The 27,333-nt window shown below is 42.4% G+C and overlaps 1 protein-coding gene across 1 annotated transcript in view; it reads left to right on the forward strand.

Annotated features, from left to right (window-relative positions):
* WLS (Wnt ligand secretion mediator) overlaps positions 1-27,333 on the forward strand; it is a 275,288-nt gene that overhangs the window by 113,185 nt on the left and 134,770 nt on the right. The window contains exons 4-8 of the mRNA XM_069232457.1: positions 3,925-4,086; positions 17,500-17,636; positions 19,974-20,142; positions 22,727-22,824; positions 25,164-25,227. Of these exons, the coding sequence (XP_069088558.1) occupies positions 3,925-4,086; positions 17,500-17,636; positions 19,974-20,142; positions 22,727-22,824; positions 25,164-25,227 (630 nt within the window). The remainder of the gene's footprint in view (positions 1-3,924; positions 4,087-17,499; positions 17,637-19,973; positions 20,143-22,726; positions 22,825-25,163; positions 25,228-27,333) is intronic.

Below are 27,333 nucleotides of genomic sequence, written 5' to 3' on the forward strand. Positions count from 1 at the left end.
TTCGAATTTAAATCTACCACTTGTTCTAATGCGCTGGTGCAGATTTAAGTTTTAAATTGGTAGAAATTCATTTTTACCACCAACGGATGCCTATGGATTTTCTCTGACATTTTTCTGACTGCAGTGACTGTGCCTTCCATGTTTTTGGGAAACGTGGAAGCTTTTTAATAGATATCTTTATGCTGTGACTCAGTTTTCACCAGTCCAATAAGGCCTTTTTGAATCTAAGTTTTCAACACAACCCATACATATGTAGAATGTTAAAAATCAACCTAAAATCAATTTGTTTTCCCAATTGTGCCTGAATCTGATCCCACAGTAAATCTGTGTAATTATGTATAGGGAAACTAACTGTGCTTGTGCTCACTAGCACTCAATTTACATGATTTCCACCCTCTCTTTATGGCTCTCTGTCCCCTTCTTTCTCTCTTTCTTACGCTCTTTCTGCTCTTTTATCTAGAGTTCATACAAAACTTTGTGCACAAACTACCTATCCCTCCTAATCTTTCTTTCTATATATTTCTGTGCAGCTCTCACCCCCGTCTATTCACCATGTCACATAATTTCTCTACACAAATATACTATACACCACACAATTCCACAACTGATTCCAACTCAACCCACATAATTCCACTCCAAACCACATACATCCGCTCCACTCCAACCTAAAACACATAGATAAGACAATGTCATTTACCGCGCCAACAGCTCTAACTCTCGCAAATGCAAGAACTATTGCATTGCAAATGCTTGTTACTCCTGAGGTTTTCATAATAGAATCTGTGCCCCACAGAGTGAATCTAGCAAAGACTGACTCTTATCCCTCCCCCCCCCCCCCCCGCCCACCCCGACTAGCTCACATATAATCGTATATCATTGATGTACTTTGGAAACATAAAAGTTCTATCAACGTGGTTCCATTTAGCTGCACTTAGTAGCATCAGACAAACGGTTACAAAGTTTTTGTTGTGTTTTCGTTTCTTGTTGCATAGATGAACTACTCTTCTGCAAACCTGATACGCTATGTCGCTCTGACGCCACATGCTATGCTTATTCCCTACTCCTGGCTACCCCTTGCCATGCTAATGTATGCTCAGTGCGCAATATAACACTACTGGCAGACTGCTGAGCTGTGATTAAATGTCCTTTTCATGAACCAGTGTCATCAGTGTAATTTGTATATTCTTTCTGCTCTGTATTATGGAGATATGGTTCACCAAATGCCAATAATAAAAATAAAGCAAATTGGAATAAAAAATGTTTGTCAGTGCCTTTCGCATTGTTTGACTGCTGGACACCTGACAGCTTGAGCTATCAGCTGTGTTTGCCTTTCTCCATTTCGAAAGTTTGACAGTTGTATAATTAAATATTATTTGGCAACATGTGGGCTTGAAAAAACTGAGGATGGGTTGTAAATTCAAAGTTGTTCCTATCTAGGTTGTGGGGGTGACTTAGAGGGGGGGCCGCAATATGTCCTGTCCAGGGTCTTAAAAATGCTGATACACCGGATGAGGCCTATAGAAAAGCTGTAAAGAGCAAAGAGGATAAGCAACTTCAGGACAAGTGATAAGAGAATCATATTTAAATCTTTTCTGACCGACACCTCAGGATGGGGTTCATTCTGTGTAGATGCATGGAACAACACATGTCTTCATGTGAGTACTCACTTGTACTGCACTATACTGAAGTTGCGCCTAGATTTTAGTGTTGCCATAATGGGACAACATTTCACAAGCAAATCTTTAGATATCACATATGGTTCAGATGTGGACGAGGGGTGGCCAAATACATGTTAGTTCATTCATTCATTCATTTAATGGATCAAATTCCGAACACATCCTGTAAGCGAGGTTTCTAATCAGAGACATACCTTGCATGTTCTACATGGTCTGTCTAGAACAGATGTCCATGTGAATGTTGAGGGTAGTGTAATTTAAACAACATACTGAGTTTCCACTGAAATAAGTTGACACTTTGTTTATGTGGGTTAGTTTGCACAATGCCATACATAATGTAAGAATCAAAAAGGTGATTGATAGGCCGCGTTAGTCCGTTTTCATCTTCTTTCTTTCTTTTATACCCCTACAACCGGGAGCAGCTGAATGCAAGTTAGTCCCGAGACGCCAAGCCAGGCCTACCCAGTTGTGGGTCTCTTAGGTCTCACTGTTATGACAGAAGTTGCTCTTCAGTGAAGCCCAACCAGGCTGAAATATTCCTGTGTAATTGGTGTTGGTGGGAAGAGAGGATGCAGCTTAGCAGTTTGGTCCCTTTTCAGGGCAGCCCAAGCCTATGTTGCAGGAGAATGATCCTGGTCTTTAGTGACTAAATGGACAAAACATGGACTGAAAAGTGGGGACATGCTAACTTTCAACAGCTGCGATGCGACACTCTCTTGGTTTTTCACAGGTAACAAGATGTCCTGATTTCTGGCCGTTCTGAGAAATATTTTTCAACAGTGCAATCCGTGCAGTTTAGTTCCATGCATTTACTTTGCTTCTCACTGCTAGAAACATTTGACCTTTTCAGAACCCGGTAGCAAGCTGTCTGACCTAGCCTCATTGGTTCTGGTTTCAGTGAGGGATCACTTTTCTGATTTGTTATTGTAATAGGATCTCAGAATTATTGGAGTTGTTTCTGAATAAACACTATAATGATCCTTCTAAGTGATGAATGATACATAAAGTTCATCCTATTACGCATACAAATCGGGCACGGCATACATTTTGGAGATTGATTAAATCTAGCTGTAGTATCCGGTCATTCATTTATTTTGTACCATATTTTATCAAAATCTTTGAAAAAAAATTAGTTAATTTTAGCCTAAATGGTGGTATATGTTATGATGAGATTACTGACCAGCAGGCCTATGTATATTAAATGTGTTCTTATTTTTGCCTTCCCTTAATCTTGTGGTACGCCACTATCAGAAGACCGTCACCATATAACTTTTATTCCATCTCTTCCTGCCTCCACCCCACGGAGCAGCCACCACAATTTCTGTGCATCACAAAGTTGTTACCCTAATGCATTCTAATGAAAAGCATTCCTGGTGTAAATTAGATTACCAGTAAATACCCCTGGCCTGTAAGCTTACCCAGTCATTTCTTTTCTGCATCCTATTCATTATAAACTGTTAACAAACCTTGATTGTGGCATCAAAAAAGAATGCATCATCACATTGAGAACGTGTCACAGGTCGGAATGATTAGATTTACTCCATGGCTACACTATTTAAATGCCAGGCATTTGCACTAGAACGTACCACAACAATGGGGACTGCAGTGCTACTACTTGCAGCTTGTATTGTTAAGAAAAGGTTAATGTAACAACTTTGTGAATGTCGATTGTAACACACCAGCAGCTACCTCCTGGGTTGCGCCTATTATTTTGGTCAGCCTTTGCAGATGCGTAGGCAATACCACCACCCATCACTGAGTAGACTTTAGAATTAAGCCATCTGATCCATTTGGTTGAGGTAGCTAGGGCATGTTTATGAGCCTATCTGACTGTGCCAACATTGACAGTGCCTCACGTCTGTCTGTCAGTTCCAGCAGTACAGTCCGCCTAATGCCCAGACTACCCAATGCTTAAATACCTGATGCCCCTGTACAAGGCTCTGATATCAACCCCCTAGAAGTAATTGGGCAGCATTTCCCTCTAATTGCTTTAGCTCGGAAGATTATTCCATCGGTTCCAGGGTCACGGTAACCTCTCGTAGTTGATACAGTGGGATTTTAGTACTCGAGAGTGGAGCTGAAGGTCCAAGTAGAATATTTAACTAAAAATTGGAACAAGCTGTAGCAAACATTAGATGTAAAGGAGAGCAGGTTTCCATATGTTTTCTGCCAATTGCAATGATAAATATTAAAAAAAAAAATATATATATATATAGTAATAATTGTTACCATTTTATTCCTTTTGTAGACTACTGAAAACGAAGGTCGTCAATATGAATGTGATGTTCTACCACTTATAGAACTTGGAAGCGTAGCTCACAAATTTTATCTAGTCAATATCAGAATCCCTGTCAATGAAAGGAAAAAAATTAATCTTGGCATTGGAGATTTGAAAGATGTCCGGATTGTGGTGAGTTTTATTTAAACTTAACTTTTTGGGGGGGAGAATACAGTGATGTATCCTTGAGATTCATGACCAATACTTAGGGTTCAAGGGACATTGAATTGTGGTAGCTTAAGATATCTATTGCACCTGTATTTTTAAGGCATGGTAGGTTTGTACTTTACAAAGATTTAGACCTGTGTACGAAAAAGGGTGATGTTTTTATAAGGATTTCACTTTCAAGGGTTAGATAGCAGAGGAGGCTGATATTCATGCGTTGCTACATGGGAAGGCCCACATGAAGCAGTATGGCTTGCTGCTCCGAGCTGCACTGGTGAGTGGAGAGAAAGACTTAGGGAAGGCTGAGGACAGGGATGGGGTTCATGCAGGCTACTAATATAAAACTGAGGATCAGTGGTACTAATGAGGCTGGGCTTATTCTGAGTCTGGACTGAGGCAACTAGGACCAGGAGTATGTCCAGTATGCTACAGAGCACGCTGCACACTCCTGAAGGCCCACTTTGCGGCACTGGCTAAATACTAATGCTTGCTAAACGAGTAAGGGGCAGAGGTGTGTGTATGAGAGAGGAGCATAATGGGAAGGAATGAGACTGGGTTTGCCAGGCATTATAATACTTTGGATTATTGGAGCTTTCTAGCCCCAGGTGTGGCTGTCTGCAAACAGTCTTCATTTCCTCAGTTCCAGACATTCCTCCCATGAACTGTTGAGGTTTCCTGGCGTAGGTTGGACAGTCTGAGCGTACAGAGCACGCAATGCAATGCAACTAACTTTAACAACCACCCACAAGATTGACTTCTTGGTGCTTTTGGTTATTATTCAATATCCCTGAATGCATTTGTGTTTAAAGGACTTCTGACACTCCTTCAAACCTGCTAGTACCTTAGTGGGTGGTCCCGCAATAATATAACAACCCATCCTACATGCCTAATGTAATGTTCCAACGCCTTTCATTCATCACTTTTTCTACTCAATGTACGAGGAGGATGACGATATGTGAAAATATATATAGGACACCATTGGCAAATAACGGGTCCAATTTCAATAAACTAGCTGTATAAATTTGTAAGTCTAATTCATTGGTGAAGCGCATCACCTGCCTGGTGCTGTAAGGATGTGAAAAGTGGAGACAGAGTTTATAGGGATCGCGGAACCCCGGCCACATACAGGATTATTGTAAACTTCCAACACTTGGTCCACTGTCTGCAGTGTACTTTCATCTCATTGTACCATTTCTCCAGTCACTGCCTCAAACGTTAAATTGTATTTGGGTACATACACCAACACTAGGGCTGTTCACGTGTAAGCGAAGACTGTGGCTGCGGATCTTCACACCTTTGTACATCTACTTGTAACAACATTTTTAGAGGTATTTTTATTTATTTAAAACTTTTGATATGGACTACTAACTTGCAGGTATTCGTAACTGTCATGATGGTTTAACTTAGCTTGCTACACCTGTTCATACACACATAGAATATCTATCTCGGGCGCAACAATAATCTACCCACACAGGCTTGTTTCTTGACCTCCTGAATAGAACAACCATCCTTTCCAAAACCCAAACACAAATGGCGTAATTCTGTTTTCCACCATCTGCCCACCTAAGTTCGCTTGCTGGTACTTCCTTCAAATTTCAAAGCCCTCTCTTGAAATCAAGTAAAACTTGGAGCTAGCGAGGCTCCACTCTGCCAGCTCATTAAGAAGCAATATATTGATTCGACTCCACACCTTCAGAGAAGACACTTCTGCCCCAGGGTTGTAGGTTAGTGACACCACAGTGATAGTTTGTATCCTTCATCATTGCCAACTCTGCTGTTCCCCTACGTCTTACCTGCTGCCATGATGACAGTGTGTGTAAATGGCTGCCAGCTGATACATGCGGTAATATGTAGACTCAGTTTAATTGGTGCAGTCAACTAAGTCTTTCGTACTTAAGATGAGTGCCATTAAACTGGGTAATAGTAACATCTGTCATTTACTGCACTTGGCAGAGGTGCGGTCTGAAGTGCTGTGCTAAAAGTTATTACTGATTGCCGCAGTTCAGCTAATCTTTTAGAGCAGTGGTTCCCAACCTTTTGACTTCTGTGAACCCCCACCTTATCATCATTGGAATCTGGGGACCCCCACTGAATCATCATTGGAATCTGGGGACCACACACTGAGTCATTACTGAAAGGTGGGGACTTAATCTGTTAAAATAATTTCATTTTCTAAGCAGTCGTATAACCCCTGAAGAGGCTTCGTGGACTGCCCCTGGGTCTCCGGACCACAGGTTGGAAACCACTGTTTTAGATTGCAGGAAAGATGGCTTAGTGAGCTATACATTTTTAGTTGAGATATGCCATGGCCCACAGGTTAAAAGTTTAAATCCGCACGATGCTGTCTCAGCCTACCATCCTTCTGATGTGTATAAATCGAGACTTAAGTTGGATAAAACTAACATTTGTTCTTTACAGCACTTGGAAAAGGCAGGAGTGTGGCATAAAGTGCCATGTAAAAATACTTTTTATTGTTTTGCATAGTGTGCTTTGGTCGTTGCAGAATGTGTGGTTTGTTTTGTAATTGACCCACAAGCATACACAAGCCGTTTTTGCCAGTTTCTATCGTGGTCCTACTTTCCTGGTTTCTGGAGAAGGTAATGGATGAAAACGTGTGCCACCTAATACATAACTTGCCTCATTTGCTGCCACTGAATGGATGGTATCAAAGAAGGGTTGTTCATTATTTAAAAAGTTGGAGGAAAACTCGTTTACCTCAATTGATCTGCAAGAGACCAAAGTATGGATAATGGCAGTCTCTGTGTTGGTGCATGGCTGCTATGCTACTACGTTGCACCATCAAATACCACATCACCAGGGCACAAGCAGGGTTGGAAATGAAGAATATCCTCCGTAATACCATAGGAACAAATTTAAAAAAGCTCAGGGGTGCTACAAGAAGTGCATAGTGAAGCGGAGCAGTACTTGCACGACAACATATGAAAAGCAAGTGAAGTAAACAATTGAGGGCATAAGGAGAAACGTCTTCCATTGTAGCGAAGGAGCGTACGTTGAGTATTTCCCTAGATCATACCCTGAATTACAGTCCAAGCTATGAAGACTGTTGACGTTTAGAGCCAAAGGATTACAGGGGATCATCAAGACATGGTCCGGGACAGTGGAGATGTATCTACCCTTCTGGACGGGAGGGTACTAATTCGAAAGGGAAGGCGACTCGTGACAGTAGGAGCTTGCAATCGCAGCGATGCAGCAAGTCACAAGCTTGGTGGTTGTGGAGTTAGGGGGAGGGGGAGTAAACATGTATTAAAAATGACACAAATGACTGGAACCTGCACTAGAAAGTATTCCTTGAGCTGGGGAAGCGGGCAGGTAACAGCAGCTTTGCAGTTTCTGGGGAATGGAATTCCTGTCTATGTACAGGTTTTGGAAGGGGCCATGGCGACCCCGCAAGGGGTGTGGTAAAGAATATGTAGAGGCAGCTCATTCATAGCTATCCTCAGAGTGAAGGTGCAGCTCATGCATCATGGAGGCACGTCCTGCATTCCAGAACATTAACTGTGATGGAACTAAAAGCTTGAATATGTTTCCCTATCGCCGGAGCTTAACTGTTTCCTGGAATACAAACCTTTTTGTAGCTTTAAACAGCTATACTCTTCTGAATAGATGGCACTGTTAGTTTTTCCTAAATAATCAACATATATCCATACAAATAGGCAATTAGTGCACAGTTTCTACATGCCACTGTCAGCTGGATTACAAACAGTAGGACAACTTTAATACCTGTAAGCATGTCATTGTTATTCAAAGTATTCCACTAACTGTACTGCGTTGTCTATGTTTGAAAGTAGCTCAGTATTTGCATAAAATCGCCATGACATGAAAATAGCAGTGCATAACGCGCAATGGAAATAACATGACTAACTTGGACGCGTATACTTGACTAAAACGGGTTCCCACGGAGTAGTGTGCTACGTACCAGCAAAGCGCTGCCGCGTCTTTTCAGGAGCAGGCGGAGCTTTATAATTATCCATGGCATTCCATTTGAATATTAACCACAGCCCTTGGAAGTGAGTGAGCCCTGTCAGCCTCAGAGTTCGAGAAGTACTTTTCTATAAAACAGATGTAAAATGGTTCTGGGTTGCAGCAAGACCAATCACCGTATTTAATATGCTAAAGATGTAGTGCTTCACAGTCCAGGTGGTCGGCGCAAGGCCCCTTTGTGCTGAGATTTATGGCTTCCAGGTTTGTTGCCTTGTCCTGTGCTTTGTAATTCTATATGTTCTGTTGTGCCAGTTGGGTAGGACAGTCCCATAGACTAGAAAGATCAGAGATGAGGAGGCTGGAGGTGAGGGAGGTATGGACTGCTTCCGATGTGGCTAGTGTGGAGGCAGTGGCAACCTCTAGTACAGCCTCCCCCTGTTATTGATGAACTGGGGGGGCCCCATCAGAGCGTTGAGCAACCAGAAACATAACTGGGGTAGCAGGACATGAAGCAACTTGACATGAAACCAGCAACACTGGAGGTTATCTTTGCCTCCTGTGGTGTGAGGCCAGGATGGAAAGTGAAGGGAGAGATAAAAACTCACTGTTACCTCTGCAACTTTCCAAGCTGCAACCACCATGGGCACATGTTCATAAAGGAACTGGGATAGTTAGATCCTTGCAAAACCCCTTGTTAGGACACCTGCACTGGCAGACTGATTGGAATGGCCTGGTTGGCCTGTGTCACCTAATCAAGCTGCCATAGGCTGAAGGTTAAGCACCTCTCCGACCCTCCCTCTAACCTCTCCCCCGCCACCCAAGATTGCACAATTGATGCAGTGGCAGTATTTCAATGTATGTCCTATTTACGAAAAAGAGGGACCAAACCGTAGAATCCCAAACAAAAAAAATCCTTAAACCTAGAGGCTGTACACTCTATAATAGATAGTAAGGTTTTGTATCTGAGAAGTCCCACGGTGAGGAAGAGGTGGTACTTGCAAGTGGTGAGAGCAAGTGCTCATTCAATCAGTGCGCTTCATAGTGACTGTTTCCTTTGACTAATGACCAAGCTGACAACAATCTCTGGAATGCACTTCTTAGTTTAAAGAAGACATTTATTATTACTTCACCACAAGGTTCCTGAAAAGGGATTAGTAGGTCGGAGGCACACGTTTAAAAATAGTCACAGCAATGAAAGAAAAATATATCAAAGTGATTCTCAACTGCAATGTACACAGCAAATATATGTGATTATATTAAAGCATAAATGCAAAACAAAGGATAAAGTCAAAATTCATCACCGTAGGGCCTGCCAAGGCTCTTCATCTTTCTCATGCCAGCAAGTTGATGACCCCTGTTCAACCTGGAGAAAGAGAAATCCACTCTCACGGGACAAGTGTCTGTGTCAGGCATTTGATGTCCAATCCTGACCGAGGTCTTGGAAATTCCCCTCGCTACTGACCAGGGCCACCTTTTTATATCCTAAACAATCATGCAAAAAGCCTTCTAAAAGGCCCTTCCCTCTCAGATGTTAATATTCAAAACATGCTGGCTACTGTAGGTCAGAGTTGGAAGAAAAAACGTTGAAAATTGTCCAACATTTCAAGGCTCCTTCCTCCAAGGCCAACCTGTTCCCTGCACTGAAGAAAAACAAAAAATATGTGCTTTCTTATCATGCTATCGTGTTCGGTAAGAGAAAATACGAAGAACACAAGCTTAGACACTGCAGTTGAGACACTGCAGATGAACTAACGCCACGATAAAAGCCAATAGGCAGCTAAACAGAGTACAAAATTGTAGGAAGTTGGCTCTGTATGCACTATTTCAAAGTAAGGAATAGTATGCACAGAGTCCAAGGGTTCCCCTTAGAGGTAAGATAGTGGCAAAAAGAGATAATACTAATGCTCTATTTTGTGGTAGTGTGGTCGAGCAGTAGGCTTATCCAAGGAGTAGTGTTAAGCATTTGTTGTACATACACACAGGCAATAAATGAGGAACACACACTCAGAAACAATTCCAGGCCAATAGGTTTTGTTATAGAAAAATATATTTTCTTAGTTTATTTTAAGAACCACAGGTTCAAATTCTACATGTAATATCTCATTTGAAAGGTATTGCAGGTAAGTACTTTAGGAACTTGGAAGAATTACAATAGCATATATACTTTTCACATAAAACACAAATAGCTGTTTTAAAAGTGGACACAGTGCAATTTTCACAGTTCCTGGGGGAGGTAAGTTATAGTTAGTTTTAGCAGGTAAGTAAATCACTTACAAGTCTCAGGTTTGGGTCCAAGGTAGCCCACCGTTGGGGGTTCAGAGCAACCCCAAAGTTACCACACCAGCAGCTCAGGGCCGGTCAGGTGCAGAGGTCAAAGAGGTGCCCAAAACACATAGGCTTCAATGGAGAGAAGGGGTTGCCCCGGTTCCAGTCTGCCAGCAGGTAAGTACCCGCGTCTTCGGAGGGCAGACCAGGGGGGTTTTGTAGGGCACCGGGGGGGACACAAGTCAGCACAGAAAGTACACCCTCAGCAGCGCGGGGGCGGCCGGGTGCAGTGTGCAAACACGCGTCTGGTTTTCAATGAGAGACCAAGGGATCTCTTCAGCGGTGCAGGCAGGCAAGGGGGGGGCTCCTCGGGGTAGCCACCACCTGGACACGGGAGAGGCCCTCCTGGGGGTCACTCCTGCACAGAAGTTCCGTTCCTTCATGTGCTGGGGGCTGCGGGTGCAGGGTCTTTTCCAGCCGTCGGGACTTTAGGTTCAGGCAGTCGCGGTCAGGGGGAGCCTCGGGATTCCCTCTGCAGGCGTCGCTGTGGGGGCTCATGGGGGACAACTTTGGTTATTCACGGTCTTGGAGTCGCCGGAGGGTCCTCCCTGAGGTGTTGGTTCTCCACCAGTCGAGTCGGGGTCGCCGGGTGCAGTGTTGCAAGTCTCACGCTCCTTGCGGGGAGTTGCAGGGGTCTTTAAATCTGCTCCTTTGAAACAAAGTTGCAGTCTTTTGGAGCAGGGCCGCTGTCCTCGGGAGTTTCTTGTCTTTCTTGAAGCAGGGCAGTCCTCTGAGGATTCAGAGGTCGCTGGTCCTTTGGAAAGCGTCGCTGGAGCAGGTTTCTTTGGAAGGCAGGAGACAGGCCGGTAGGACTGGGGCCAAAGCAGTTGGTGTCTTCTGGTCTTCCTCTGCAGGGGTTTTTCAGCTCAGCAGTCTTCTTCTTCTTGTAGTTTCAGGAATCTACATTCTTAGGTTCAGGGAAGCCCTTAAACATTAAATTTAAGGGCGTGTTTAGGTCTGGGGCGTTAGTAGCCAATGGCTACTAGCCCTGAGGGTGGGTACACCCTCTTTGTGCCCCCTCCCAAGGGGAGGGGGTCACATTCCTATCCCTATTGGGGGAATCCTCCTTCTACAAGATGGAGGATTTCTAAAAGTCAGAGTCACCTCAGCTCAGGACACCTTAGGGGCTGTCCTGACTGGCCAGTGACTCCTCCTTGTTATTCTCATTATTTCTCCTGGACTTGCCGCCAAAAGTGGGGGCTGTGTCCAGGGGGCGGGCATCTCCACTAGCTGGAGTGCCCTGGGGCATTGTAACACGAAGCTTGAGCCTTTGAAGCTCACTGCTAGGTGTTACAGTTCCTGCAGGGGGGAGGTGTGAAGCACCTCCACCCAGAGCAGGCTTTGTTTCTGTCCTCCGAGAGCACAAAGGCCCTCACCGCATGAGGTCAGACACTCGTCTCTCAGCAGCAGGCTGGCACAGACCAGTCAGTCCTGCACTGAACAATTGGGTAAAATACAGGGGGTATCTCTAAGATGCCCTCTGTGTGCATTTTTTAATAAATCCAACACTGGCATCAGTGTGGGTTTATTATTCTGAGAAGTTTGATATTAAACTTCCCAGTATTCAGTGTAGCCATTATGGAGCTGTGGAGTTCGTTTTTGACAGACTCCCAGCCCATATACTCTTATGGCTACCCTGCACTTACAATGTCTAAGGTTTTGCTTAGACACTGTAGGGGCATAGTGCTCATGCACATATGCCCTCACCTGTGGTATAGTGCACCCTGCCTTAGGGCTGTAAGGCCTACTAGAGGGGTGACTTACCTATGCCACAGGCAGTGGGAGGTTGGCATGGCACCCTGAGGGGAGTGCCATGTCGACTTAGTCATTTTCTCCCCATCAGCACACACAAGCTGGCAAGCAGTGTGTCTGTGCTGAGTGAGGGGTCCCTAGGGTGGCATAAGACATGCTGCAGCCCTTAGAGACCTTCCCTGGCATCAGGGCCCTTGGTACCAGGGGTACCAGTTACAAGGGACTTACCTAGGTGCCAGGGTTGTGCCAATTGTGGAAACAATGGTACATTTTAGGTGAAAGAACACTGGTGCTGGGGCCTGGTTAGCAGGGTCCCAGCACACTTCTCAGTAAAGTCGGTATCAGGCAAAAAGTGGGGGGTAACTGCAAAAGGGAGCCATTTCTTTACAAAAATGTAATCTGCAACTGGTGAACATTGAACAACTAATATGCACAGTGGTGCAACACAAAGTCAGTGGTCAAACCTACCTATTTTAACTACAATGACTTGAAAACAAAGTGGGAGTAGTGCTGTTCTTATGCTCCGAAATAAATCTGAACACTTTGCTAGCAAGTGGTTAGGAAAGAGCAGACCCCTGAGAAGACTGGCAAAATAAAGTGGAGGATGAGATTTCCTTATTTTGGAAAATGTAAGAATTCACACAGTGCCTGACTGAAAACGCTGAAGTTGTACACTAGGGTGGTAGTCCTGGACCTGTGAAGAAGAGAAACTCATTCAAAGGGTGCTCTGGGTCCCATGCCTGATGCTCACATGTGCCTTAAAAAAGAAAAGAAGGTACTGAGATTCCTGGAAAGGGTGATTTCTAGAAAGACCAAAGTCGGTGCTGGTAAAGGTATAACTAAGCGGTCATTCCTGAGAACAAAGAGTTTGAGAGAATGGATTTTGAAGACTTGAAGTGATTGATAGAAACTTAACCAAGGAAAAATATCCATGCTGTCTATTAAAGGTTGAACGTACTGGTAACAAAAGTCATAATAAACTATCCCATAAAGCTTAAACTGGAACACTTGGGCAGGGTTCAGCTTACTCTGTTTAGTCTATCAGGGTGGATGTTTATCTCAAAATCAGGCTGAAATCACAAATTCATTTAAATTGCATTGACAGTGATGCATATTTTTGTCCCACAGTAACGAGACATAGGAGTAGATGCCCAACCAGTTGGGCAGAAATGGAAATTCACCTGAATGCAGCACACACAAATATAATCCAAGCAGTTCAGTTAGTGATATGAATATTGCATTATAGGAGGCAACATAGGTAAATCAAGTCTTGTTTCCATAAAGGAAACCCCTAATTCTAAGGTTGTAGGCTGGTCGGAGAAATTTGTAAGCAGCAGATGTCGCAAATATAGCACTGAAAGAAGAACCAGATTAACCAGGTAAAATTTCCAATTGGATTCGGAAGAAATGTATTTGCTCTCAAGCATCTCTATGAGCAGAACAATAAGGAGCAATGTTCTCAAGAGTAGGAAAAGGATATCTGCCTGCAAAGATGGGCAGTGGCACGTGAATTAACAAGCTTTACACAGTTAAAACATAACTTCCTTCCAAATGAAACATTCTTCAGGTTCCCACAAGACAGGAACCAATCATAATCCGGTGTTCCCTTGGTCCTTGTTGTCTGCCTCCTTCTCACAGAAAATACAATGCCATCTTCTTCTCTCATTGTGACCTTCATGATATTTCACAAAGGAGTATTCACCTCATCAGTTTCTCATCCGGTGTAGGTGCTGAAGTCACAGTGTTACACCAACTAATTGCTGCTCTGTGACCTTCAAAATTTAAGCTAACAAAGAATAACATTTATAAATGAGCCCTAGGTGACTCTATCTGAAACTGAAAAAGTGTTACGCACAGCAAGCAGAAATACGTTTGTTTCAAAGGCACTTAGGCCTACTCATGATAATATGAAATGTTTTATATGCTACCGGAAGTTATTCCAAATAATTCATTCAGTTTGCTAGAACATAAATGTAGAATATGAGAAAATATGTGGAATCATATACACATGTGTAGGAAACTGGGTTCTGGTTGCAGAAACCCCCCACTTTTTGCCTGTTTCTTGATGCAACCTTGACTCAAGTGCACTGGTTTCCTACTGACCAGGTTCCCTCAGTACCAGTGTTCTTCCCTAAAAAATACAAAAAACAAAAACAGGACCACCCACTAGTCACTTGATTACCAAGTGACCAGGGTCCCTGAGAGCGGCAGCAAAACTTTGCCCCTCTAAGGGACCCAGTACTAAACTCATACAGACTGCCACTGTAGGCTGTGCGACAAAATGCTCCAAAAAGTAAAAACACACCATGGCACTCGCTTGTGTGACATGTCTCCTAGCACTGCCTGTAATATTTGTAAGTCACCCCTACAGCAGGTCTTAGAGCCACATGGCAGTGTGCATTATATTACAAGTGAGGACATATATGCCTGAGCGAATATGCACCTACTGTTACTTTGTCAATGCTTGGACGTAGTAAGTGAACAGGGAAGCTACTTTAAATACATGTGCTTGACACTGGTCGGTCAGTACGAGTTCCCTAGCTACATGATGGCTTCACTGAACCTACGGATGTTTGGTATCAAAAATCTTGCATTAATAAACCCTCACTGATTCCAGTGATGGATGTATTAATACATGCACCCAGAGAGCACCTTAGAGGTGCCCCCTTGAAAACCTACTAACTGCTAGTGTACTGACTGACTGGTTTCCACCAGTCTGCCACTAACGGACAAGTTTCTGAGCCCCTGAAGGTGAGAGCCTTTGCTTTCGGGTGGTCAGGAACAAAGCCTGCTCTGGCAGGGATGTTACACACCCCTCTTGATAGGGTGACCTGCAAATCTACATTCCAAGGCATGGGTGCTTCAAAGAGCCACCACCCATGGTGTGCATAGCAGGCTTCCATTGTGAGGGGATGCTAACCCCCCCATCCCCCCCACCCAACTCAGGGCTCATATGGCACCTGAACGGGCAGGAAAATTATCATTGTAGAAGGCGTGTTGCACTTGCAGGCTGGACCCACATCTAGGGTGATCAACCTGAAATGAACACAGCCTTAGAAATTCTACCATCTTTTGTGTGGTGGAATTAGGAATTCTGGGACAGGGTGATGCCCACTCCCCAAAAGAAGTGATCATCTAGGGGCATAGTGTCCCCAGGGGTAAGTAGTCCATTGGCTACTACCCCTCACTTCCCTTAAATCTCCTACATTGAGTATTTAGGAGACCCCCTGATACCAGGACCCTAGATCTTTACTGGACACAAAAGGAGTGGACAAACAGCCTGCTGACTGAAGAACTGAGGAACAGAACTGACTTTGCACCAACCCTACCAGCCTGCCTGCTGCACCTCACCTTTTGTACCATTGGAGCCTCCAAGAAACTGGGAGAGCTGCTAGTGCTTTACAAATCACCAAGAAGAACTCCCTTGCAGCAAAGGAGCTGCTTCCCTGCATCTGCATGCAACCAAAGAAGAACAGTGAGGAGCCAGGACTGCCAAAAACCAACGGCTGACATAACCACTGCACCTGAGCTGCTGCTTAGCCTGAGCTGAATTGGGCCTATGGTGTCAGCATGGGTCCCAGGTCCTCCAGAGATGAAGCCCACATTGAGTTTGCCCACTGTGGTCTTCCCAACGGCACTTGCAACCTCAATCTGCAGGCCCCTCTCTACCATGACCACCTCCAGTGACGGAGACTCAATGGACCACTGTACTTCTGCACCCGGCCTCCCCGGACGGAGGAGTAGAGGGCAACTCATGTCCCTACATCCCTAAGCCTCGTGAGACCCGAGACCACTTGTTGGTTCAGTCAAACTGGACTACCAGTCCAAGCCTGCAGTCTGTTTCTTTGGGTCCCCTCTACTGTGATCTCCCCCGGTGACAGAAACCAGAGGGTCCAAGGTACTGCTGCTCCCCGCTGCCCTGGATGGAGGAGGCGAGGGCAGCTGGTGTCCCTGCATCCCAAGTATCGCAAGAACTGAACCCCCTTGATCTTCCAATCCCTACCTGCAGCATCTTTGTGACCAGGCCACTCTCCAGTGACTTGAATGGGACACTCAACACCTTAACACACCTTTGCACCCAGACCCTCTGAGAGCCTCTCGAGGTGACCTGTTGGTGTGGCCGTGGACCATGCCCCATACCTACCTTAAGTTCTGAGAACAGTCCTGTAAGTTGCTGTGCAATACCTGTGTGCCACACATGTTTTCTCTTCGACTTTTGAAAACCGTTAATTCATAAATTGAAAAGTATTCACCTGATTCCGATGATCTTGGTATGTAAATTTTATACAAAAGCATGTGTTGTTTTTATAAATTGGTGTTGGATTTCTTTGAGTGTGTACCTCACTTAAATCCTATGTGTGTGCATTACGAATTTAGCACTACCCTCTGATATGCCTAATTGCTCGCCCACACTACCACAAAAGTAAGCATTTGGGGTGTCCTTTGTAATTCCTCCGGGGTTTGTTTGGACTGTTAAACAGTGTACCTATTTTTTGTCCATTGTATAAAGAGCCAGCTTCCTACAGCATGTAAGTAATGAATAAGTCATGTATTAATCATGTAAGCTATGGTATTGCAGGTTACAGGTTAACATAGTAAGCACAAATGCATGATGATGATGACACTGCGTCATCAAATATCAGTCTTGTCTATGTGCTCCTACCCTTGTAGTTCTTTGAAACAATGTAATTGTCCTAACCAGCTATTCAGAGGAAACCACTGCAAACGTTTGTTCAGTAGTGATGTTAAAGTATGGACATATATTTAAGGGTGCAATAACGCATAACATATGTGACTGGAGGGTTTCCATTAATTTCCCAGCTATGAGTTCATTTGAATATACACGTGTTAGGACTTGACTGCTATTCTTACCTGTGTGTAGATTGTGCTCCTGGCCTTTTTACATATATTACAGCAAACTGTGCTGCAAAATTATGAAATAAAAAATGCCTTTTCACAAGGACTAATCCTCAACCATATTTACAGAGGAGCAGTTGGTACTGTATAATATGTAATGCTGTGTAAATAAAGCCCATCAGTAGAAATCCAATCCATTATACGAACACCAGGTTGTTCTCACTAAGGGTGCTAACTGCCTGCGTGCCTTTAGTTGCAACTATTGAGGTTTGGCTGCACTTGTACTAAAGCACTTTGCGTTTGGCAACTGGAGTCTAAAAAGCCTCCGCTCTTAAGAGTTAAACATTAGATGGTTAGGCATGCAGTTACTTACATTTGTGTATTACACATTTGAGCGATCTAGGAAGCATGGTGTTGCGTAACGCTGGCAGCTGTGCCCACAGTTTCTTCTGACAGTGTAAAACAGGAGTATCTGTTAACATTTTTGTGTTTTTGTTCTTCCAGGCAATTTTCCAAAATGGAGGTTTTACACGGGTGTGGTTTGCTATGAAAACTTTTCTTACTCCCAGCATAATTATTATTATGGTTTGGTATTGGAGACGAATCACAATGATGACCAGAGCTCCAGTCCTACTTGAAAAGTAAGCAAAATGTGGTGTTTTTGTATGGGAATGGTGTCTGAAATGTGCACAATGTACGGATGTCCTAGCACTAGAATAGACTCTGGCCTAAGACAGAAAATAGGTTGAACTGCACAGTAGTACAACTGTGTGACAGATGACCTTGGGAAACGGTTGCCAAATGGAGAAGGATTTACTTTTCTTTCAAACGTTGTATAATTCCTATCCCTCAGATCTCTGTAGAACGTTTTCTCAACAAAGGGGACGTCCAGAATTTCCCCCCTCCAAATACTGTGAGCAGGTTTGGAATTTAATTTTTTTTCCCTTTGATTATTACCATGGCCAGCTTGCAGGTATGCCTATCGGACCAGTACTAATCATTACCTCCTACTTTGTGCAGTATTATTCTACGTTTCTCCCAGTCCGTCATGAAAAATATTGAAAGGGAAAATGCTTTCCAATGCAGAGTTTACTCGTATATTAGGTAGAAAAGGCAAACCTTGCCTTATCAAAGTTGGGCTATTTTTGTCTTCAGGTCCACTTTTAGTTTCAAACTGAAACATATGTGACAACAGTAGAGACTGTACAAATAATACTCTTCAAAGTTCGGAAGCAATCTCGGGCCTCTTCAATCCATTTAAAGCCACTCCCTGCCCATTCAGCTCACTCTTGCAGCTTTCTACGTTCTCCCTTTGTGACGATTTTTCGTTTTCCCTTCCTCTGTCTTTCCCATATGTGTCTTTTGCTCGCAGCAAATGCTTGAGGTGGAAGAATAAGCCCCTGCCCTCAAAAATAAGTGCTGTTGCTCAGCACCGAAAACAACAAGCACAAATTAAGCACTGCTTATACAACACTGGTACATAATTTTGGTTTAGATTTGGCTCTGAAGACTAATCTTCCTTTTAATTCTTTTTGCTTGGAAATGTTGTTAAGACGAGAGCTCCGTCCCAACCCTGTTTTCTTCTAGTTCTCTCTGGCTGTGATGGCAGTTGTGGGTAATGTGGGTCTCTTCACATGCCCAAATCCAGGGGCCGCTGCACTGAGAGCTCCCACCCTTGGTCATAATCTCTGATCTGTAATTACTGTACATGTTTCTAACTTGATGTTTGACAGAGTGTAAGGTGCGGGACCTTGGGGGAATAAGTATTTGTCTTATTGATGTAATTTGAAAAAATCCCTGTTCACCTCTTGTCTCTGAACTGTACTACATTTATCACCTGAGAGAGCGTCAGATACTGTGTGATACTGATCTTGTGTATTAAAAATGCATTCCGAAGGGGTTTATCCGGTTGTCCATTAATAAGCATTTATTTTTTGATAATTTTGCTCTTCTAAATGGTCACTCATATCTCTTCATTAGTTTGATCCATCAAAAATGTCTAACAATATATGCACCTTCTTTTCCTTGTATATCTGTGCGTTTGTGAAGTCTCACGGAGTCTTAACACTTCCTTCTAGCAGCCATTGATATCTAGGAGATAGTTTGAATGTCTCCACCAATCATTAATCCAATTTGTCGAATATCATTTTTCTCATTTGGACCCATATCAAGATTTAGCCTCGCATTAAAGGGGAGTTCTATCACTCCTTCACCCTTTTCTTCTTCAAAAAGCAGGAATTTTAGCTAGCATAAAGGTAAATTCTGATGATTCCCAACTTAAGAACTGGCCTTTTGCAGCGGCATTGACATGGAACCTATGTTGAGAAGCCACGTGGCTGTTGGCATTGTTCCCATCTGCTTTTCTTATTTGAAGTGGTATGTGCGACTGGCTAAGCACTCGCTCTCAAGTTACCTGTGCACATGCCTAGGAAGTAAAAAAAAAAAAAGAAAGAAAAAAAAAAAAACGGAGCTACGTTTTTCGAGGGATTGTGGCATGGGAAATTATACTTTTTCTCTGCATCATGATGTCCTATTGCTGCAGCTATAACGTGCGTCCTAAATAAAGAAATGCCTTTTTTGGTGGTTGGGGTGTAAAGGGGTGGGGGGGGGATTGGGGGGGAGGTATAGGTCTTATACACTACATGGTCTCAATCCTGGATGCACATATATTGTTTCCACTAAGTGCTGCTTCCATCTTATGTCCTTCACCCTTAAGACTTTATTGTCTCATTACAATAGCTACCAATACATGATGTATTGTTTGCTAAGGTGATGAGTTGGGAAAAACTCAGTGTCTGTGTGCTAAAAGTTTCCAATGGAATTACAATGTGTAATTGTTTTTAGTAATCCTATTGAAATCTGCTCTAAAGTAGTTATTGTGCAATAATCAAGTCTGCGAGTGACTGTCAACCTAAATGCGATTATAATAAAACAATAAATACTCATTGATGCTTTCCAAATATGTTTTTTCTCTGTAGAGTTATCTTCGCACTCGGATTTTCCATGACCTTTATTAATCTGCCTGTTGAGTGGTTTTCCATTGGATTTAACTGGACTTGGATGTTGTTGTTTGGAGACATTCGGCAGGGGATATTCTATGCAATGCTCCTATCGTTTTGGATCATCTTTTGTGGAGAGCACATGATGGTGGGTGTCTTTAAAGTTCTTTAAGGGTTGTCCCTAAAGGCGTTCTATTGTGTTGCAGCTTGACACGTGTATACAAGATAAGTGAGTCTTTGAACAGAAGTGCAGTCCACTTCTCCTTTAAGGAGATTTTCGGAGTTTCTGTGTCTACTCATTCAGTGAATTGCTGTTCCAGCCCCACCACGCGTGTACAATTTGCTTGGACGTACTCTGAGCTTGCTGAACATCCCTTCATGCTGCTCATGTAAGACTGCATGACATGTCTATATTCTGTAGGCTAGCAGGACAAAGGTTGACTGAATGTGATATTCACCGCAGAAAACCTCTTTCTTTTACCCCTCTTCAATGATGAGTTCGAGGATTGGTATTGTTGAGGGATTGGTATCCTTAAGCAGTATTGGTATTAGGCTGGAGTCTGTACCACAAACCGGGTCCCCTGGTTACATGGGGTTGTAGCAAAGGAGACGTGTGGATTGGGGGGGATCCCTGCACTTGCATTTAAAAGAAATAGTTGGATAAAATGTGGCACCTGGTAAATAACCTAAATTAGGTCAAAATTGTGTCCTCATACTAATAAGAATTGCAAGTTTACAGAATCCTGTTTATGTAATCTATAGCAGAAAAAAATCAGTGGATGACTAATTTTTATGACTGCATGGATTCTGGATGGATTTGGGCATGCGGTTCTAACACATCCTATTCATTCATCAGAATACTTGGAATTTTTCTCAAAGGATTTTATTTTTTAAGGAATCTTTTTAAAAATAATCTTAAAAAAAAAAAAAAGAAACCCTAAAAATCTTATTGAATTGTGTGCTTGATTTGGGATTATTCACACTTGCTGTATTAGCTGCACCAATTTCTTGTTTATCAGCATTTTTCAATATCTGTTAATGTGTTTTGATACATTACCAACGTGATTTGCATGTAGGCTTAGTTTTCTGTTCTGAATAATTGTTGCATTAACCTGTTGTGAGATACCTTGGAGTATCCCTTAATGTACTCTGAGGGATCTCTGTGCCGCTCATTGTAGAAGTTAGCAGTGTTAACTTAGCACACCAATTCATTCTTAAATCATGAAATGAGGACCACAAAAGCAGCATGGTAGTAACTTCTCTTGTGAGAGTATTAATTACCAGAAGACAATGAAACTCAACATGCTTCTTTAACAATTCGAGAAACTGTACAGCATTGGACTGGAGCCAGACTGGGGTAACAGTGTTTTGAGTTAAGTGCCAGATTATGGTGCAGGGAGTTATAATATTCTTTACAATATTTAGCAAAAGTCCACTGGATTTTTTATGTTTATTTTATTTTTTAAAATAAATTACCTTGCTATATTCAATGATGCATCAATACTCTGTTTGTTCCTCAAGAGGTTTAACCTTACCATGACTGGGAATTTACATGTATGAGAGATTTTGTATACAGAATTCTCAAGAATTAACATTTAGATGTTTAAAATACATATGCAGGGACATTCAATCAACAAAACAATACTATGGGGTGCGATAGTGTAACTCAGTGGCTGTATAGTTTCGTTTTGTATTGCAAAAGGGCAACTAATCAATAGGTATTGCAAAAAATGTCCTGTGTTGCTCACGGTTTACACTCCCATCATGAAGATATATTTATGAATTAAGACAATTTCAATGGGGCGGAGAGTATGTTGCATTCATTTTATGAATAGTCAGTTAAAATATGAAGCAGAGAAGATTCAATTTCTAACTGTAGGTACATTTCTGTCGCTTAGGACACCACATATGTTGTTTTAACAGTGTTAGACTCATTCCATTTCTAGTGTTGGTTTGTTTATAACATTTCATCTATTTTCAACCCGGACCATCCTCTTTCAGTCCCCTTGCTCACACCTGAAAATATAATTAAACCTTTTTATGAAGGTAACGTGTATTTTTGACCACAGTTGTCACCATTGATTTGCACATTAGTAGCCTGTAAACTAAACCTTTCCCTATTGTCTGATCTTAATTTGTACCACACTCTTTGGGAGACTCTACTTACTTTATCTTTTTGCATCCTAATTCCATTCCTTCGTGTTTCATTGAATTGGAAGCCTTTTGCCTGTAAATGTACTAAAACATCAGGTTACAAACGTTATATTTGCTTTTAAAAAGACCTATTTGCCTCTTGATCCACAGGTGCTGCATAAGGATTGCATCGTTCACCTCTCCCTTGACCCACCACCCATCTTTGTATTCCAATTCGCACTGCACCCATGTGCCTCCCACATTGTATTCTTCTTTCTCGGTTTCTTTGCTGCTTTGTGTGGGATACATAAGTCACATGCACAGATCTAGTCATATATGCATTCCAGCACTAACAGGTAGCATATATTGCCTCACTTCTTTAAGAATGAATTCCTTCCTTTTCCAGTAATTTTTAACAAGTGCTCAGGAGAAAGGGTCTGTACACCCATTTTCGTTTAGTAAACCACAGGTCTTAGTTTAAATACCATTTAGAACAGACTGAGGCCTCAAGGTGAGCATTGTTTATTGTATACATTTCCTTGTGAATTCTTGAAAAATGTCAAGTGAACTGCATCATCTGTAGAGTGTTTATGTTGTAGGATCAGACTGAAAGGAATCGTCTGTCTGGATACTGGAAGCAAGTTGGACCCATTGCATTTGGATCCTGCTGCCTGTTCATTTTTGATATGTGTGAGCGGTAAGAGTTCTTATGATCTAAGGTGTCCACTCTGAAGGTGTTTGAAATGTCATTCTGTATACATTTTAGTCCAAATGTAAAATACAAGCTTGCTTGTATGTTGAAGTGATCGTTCTGGTACCTTATGTTCAAAGACCTTCTCTTCAAGAAATTCTACTCGTGATAGATGGGTTCTCAAGCACTAGCTGTCCCTCACAGTGATGGTTTCCAGGATCCAAACCGAATAGGAGAATATAGCGGTCTGTCAAAGGATGGCTGCCAAGAAAAACGGGGAACAAGAAGCACTGCTGGGGCGCTTATGTCCATAATTTTTAGCAGTTTAAATGTAGACTACAGACACTGATAAGCTAAAATGCTAATTTATATTATGTGGATGGATATGATATGACACATTCCTACAGGTTAGTTTTTGAATGACCTAATTTGCAGCTGATGATTTGTAATTATTGCTTAGAGAACAGTTAAAGCTTTATGAACCAAACGTTCAAATAAAAAACACGTGTTTGTTTTATCAGATCAGTAATAAAATGTAAATTTGGAACTACGTGATGTAAAGCAATCCTGAGCAGCTCATCTGCATTTGTATATAGTGCAGCATAACCATGGTAGTGTGGGCATGCTTTACAAATATCCAACATTTTGAGATGGCTCTGTCTTCCATTAAACACAACGCTATAATAAGAACTCGGACAGAAACTATAAGCGGATAATCAAATAAATACATGCATTCTGAAATTGTAAAGAATATAAAGAGAAAACTTGGAGAAGCAAAGAGTATGGAGGGTGGAGTTCAAGAAATGTAAGTCAGAATAGTTGGAGGGAGAGACCGCAGGACTGAAATAGACTGAAAAATGCAGGAGGGTTAAAAATCGGGGGTAGATGTGCTAGAGAGGGAAAAGGGGAGAAAGGAGGAGGGGTCAAAGACAAATAAGAGAAAGTCAAGTACAAGGATGACAGTAGCATACATTGTAAGGGAGAGATGGTGAAACAAAAAAGAAGTTAACCATGTATGACATTTCCTGAGACGCATGTGATGTATGTTAAAGGAAAAAAGATAAGAAGAGTTGGCTTGTTGGGAAGAGAGACGTAGGGAGCGTGTAAAGCTTAAGCTGAAAGATCTGGGTGTGATGAGAGATGGTGATAAAGAATAAAGAAAATTTAAAAACCTCTATTTCAGTCCAGTATACGACTACGAATGTAGCAGCCATCTTGGTGGTGGGGGGGGGAGGGGGTGGAGGGTGTGTGTGTGTGTGTGTGTGTGTGTGTGTGTGTGTGTGTGTGTGTGTTTTTTTTTTTTTTTTTCCTCTTAATTTACTATTCCAAGCTAGCGGACAGCATCTTGGAATGATCAAAAACATGGTCTGATTGTTTGCCTTTGGCAATACTCGTCTGAAAAGCCACTGCTGCTTAAACTAGTTTTCGTCCAGCCAGATGTGAAAACATGGCTCTGATATAACTTGCTTCAATTGTTTATAGCCATTTCAGTTGGGTTCGCATTTTAATGTGGACAAAAAAACACACACAATCCAGTTTATAGTCTAAACAAATCCCTACACTGCATGTGGGAATTTAAACCTTTAAACTACCAGTGCAGGGATAATTTAGACATGTAGGTGGCAGAAAGGAGATCCACTCTTTCACGGGATTCCAGATTGTTCTTTTTAATTGCCTTTGTGGCTGTGGCACCCCCTATTCCCTATTGCTTTCTTGGGAATACCTGTTATGAGCCACGACTTACTGGCGCCATCTGCCTGCCTCTTCAGTGATGTTGTAGGTGCAATGCAGAGGTCTCATGCAGTCCTAGGTATTCATACTCTGCTTATCATTCATACGCTTTTCAGCGTTTGTGTAGGATGCAGTCATCCTGGATATCTGCTGGATCCTTGAGGGAAGGTGTGCATAGGGAAGAGAGAAGAGTCCCCTACACATATAGATCTTGGAACAGTACATTGGCTGCCTGAGTAATTATTGGGAGTAATCCCTATAAGATGTGTTATGTAGTCACTAAGAATATCTTCCAATTGTTTAGTGACTGTGGTCATGTATTTTAAAAATTACATGCATAATTGTTGCCAGCTCTTACCCTATTTTAATACTACATGCAGAGATTTTAAAACATTAATGATTTATCATGCAATAAATTGTGTGTCTTAAAGACTTACACACAGAAGGTATTAGTCACATATTCTCTAAGCCACGAGGTGGTTGTTCACGTAAATTCTCCAGACAAGGTTCAATGTAGTAATTCCTCAACTAGGAAAATGTGAAAGATTTTCAAAATGCCACTAAGTGAAGTTGACCGGATATGTTACTTTAAATATGTTAATTTTTCTTTGCAGTGGTGTACAGCTGAGCAATCCGTTCTACAGCATATGGGCTACGGATGTTGGGGCTGAACTGGCCGTATCCTTTCAAACATTGGGAAGGTGTGTAAACTAATTACATTACTTGGAAAGCTGGTGGCATATCCTTAGTGTTTGTGGTACAGAAGTGTGCTCATGATTGCTGTTTGACCATGAAAAGTAGGAAGTGTTATTTTCGCTTCAGTTAGTTGTGGTTTCTGATACACTGATTGCTCGTATGCCCTAAAAAAGGTTTGTCAGACTTATTTGGATTCACAAAGCAAACTATACGCTGCTAGAACTATAAAAAACGTGTATTCATCAGGTTTTTGACATATCAATCTTAACTGGTCAGATGGGAAGAGTGTGTTTTTCCTCTAATGCAGGTTTTTTTATACCTCTTAAATTAATATATGTATGTCAATAAGCCACACCCAGTGTCCTTTCCCCTTAAGTGTTTTTGTAAGCTAGTCTCAGGTAGTCCTTGGTGAGTCGCTTACAGTTATAACATTTTCAATTTGTGGTATCAGTTACTTTTTGGTAAATAGTTATAAAATTTGATTTGAAACTATTTCCTTCCAAAATATCCATTGGGTCTTTGTAGCGTGGGGGTTATTGATCATTAGGAAAAGGAAGTGTTATGACATTAGAAAAGATGGAAGAGGCCGACATATGGAGTCATTCACTTGAATTGACCCTCTTTAGAAGCTTGTGGAAATAAAGAGAATCTTAAGTAGTCTTGTAGATTCTAAAATGACGCTGACCAAGATTGCTGTATTATGCCATGCTGCAAAAGGGGCTTGCCAATCCGCTGATTTCCATGCCTGAGTCAAGGCAATCTCTTGGCTTTGACTCACAACACAGGGATTCAAAGTGCTAGGTTTGTGCCACTTAACCAGCAACAGACCGGTGAGGTAGAAACAGTGGGGCTGTCTTGCATCACTGCAGAAGCTGATAAGATGTTGGCATGGCTGTGCAAGAAGCCTGAAGCTGAGGAGGCCACCTTCCTGTAACCTCTGGTGAGGTTGATCGGAAGAGCATGCATATGGCCTGGTGTGGCACCAGGAAGGTGCTGCTGGGGGAGGCATGCTCTGTGCCTCCCCCAGGAGAATACAGTGAAAGGTATAGTGAAGGTGCTGAACTTAAGAGAGAGCTGGGAGTGGTGCATTGTGGAAAAGCATGGAGGTGGACCTTATTATGTGGGCTGAAGATGGAGCTATATTGAGACTTGCAGCTTTTCTGGAGCTGCTGAGCAAGAGCTATTCTTGTAGACTTCCCGCATTCCGTAGTTGACTTTAAGTCATGAGACCATGACAGCTGTCCCCCCTAAAATACAACAGCGGGGTATCGCCCAAAGGATTGAAGAGCAAAATGGAGGCAATAAGCTTAGATGATGCTTGATTAACACTTCTGAAGGAAAGAGACCTGGAGTCTGATTAGATATTGGTGGACGGGTTACTCCATCACAACGGTGACCGATATCCTGTCCACCAAAATCTAAATCCCATTATGTCCTTTGAAATTTAGATTTTGGCAGATGGAATATCCACACCATTGTGACCGTCCGTCAATATCTAAATCAGGTCTTTAGTCTTTCTCCCACATGCTTTGCTTACACATCTATTGAATACACAACAGACGAGCCTCACAACTGCAAGTGGGCTTAATGGTGCCCTTTGATGGCATCCACATACTCAAAAAGATTTGAAAGGTGTTGAAAAGCTACTTTGAAGACAACCTGGCTAGTGGGGTAGGGTGAAGCAGAAGTGGCAGCATTTGGGACACAAGGACACCAGTTGTATGAGTAAAAGTATAGATATAGAATAAGAGTTGAAGATTCTGAAAGGGAGTTAACAGTGTTTAAAGTAGCAGCACAAAGAATTGAGGGATCAATAGTGGTCTTTTATAATATGAAAGCATTGAGGGCACAGAAAACACTGGTACAGAGTAACTGAATAATAAGATTGTTGCTATGACCCTAGCAGTTTTCTAGGAAGAGATTCACAAGACTGACAAAACATGGGCAGCCTAAATCTGTGTACAAAGCAAAATAAGGCATGCATCATGATGCTCAAGAATAGAACTGGTAAAGTGGTGCAGTCAGAGTAGGTGAAGATGGGCCCTGTTTAGACATTTGTATAGCTCTCTTCACACAACAGAATCCCCT

The sequence above is a fragment of the Pleurodeles waltl genome, chromosome 4_2 (genome assembly GCF_031143425.1).
Source record: "Pleurodeles waltl isolate 20211129_DDA chromosome 4_2, aPleWal1.hap1.20221129, whole genome shotgun sequence".
In the NCBI taxonomy this organism is placed as follows: domain Eukaryota; kingdom Metazoa; phylum Chordata; class Amphibia; order Caudata; family Salamandridae; genus Pleurodeles; species Pleurodeles waltl.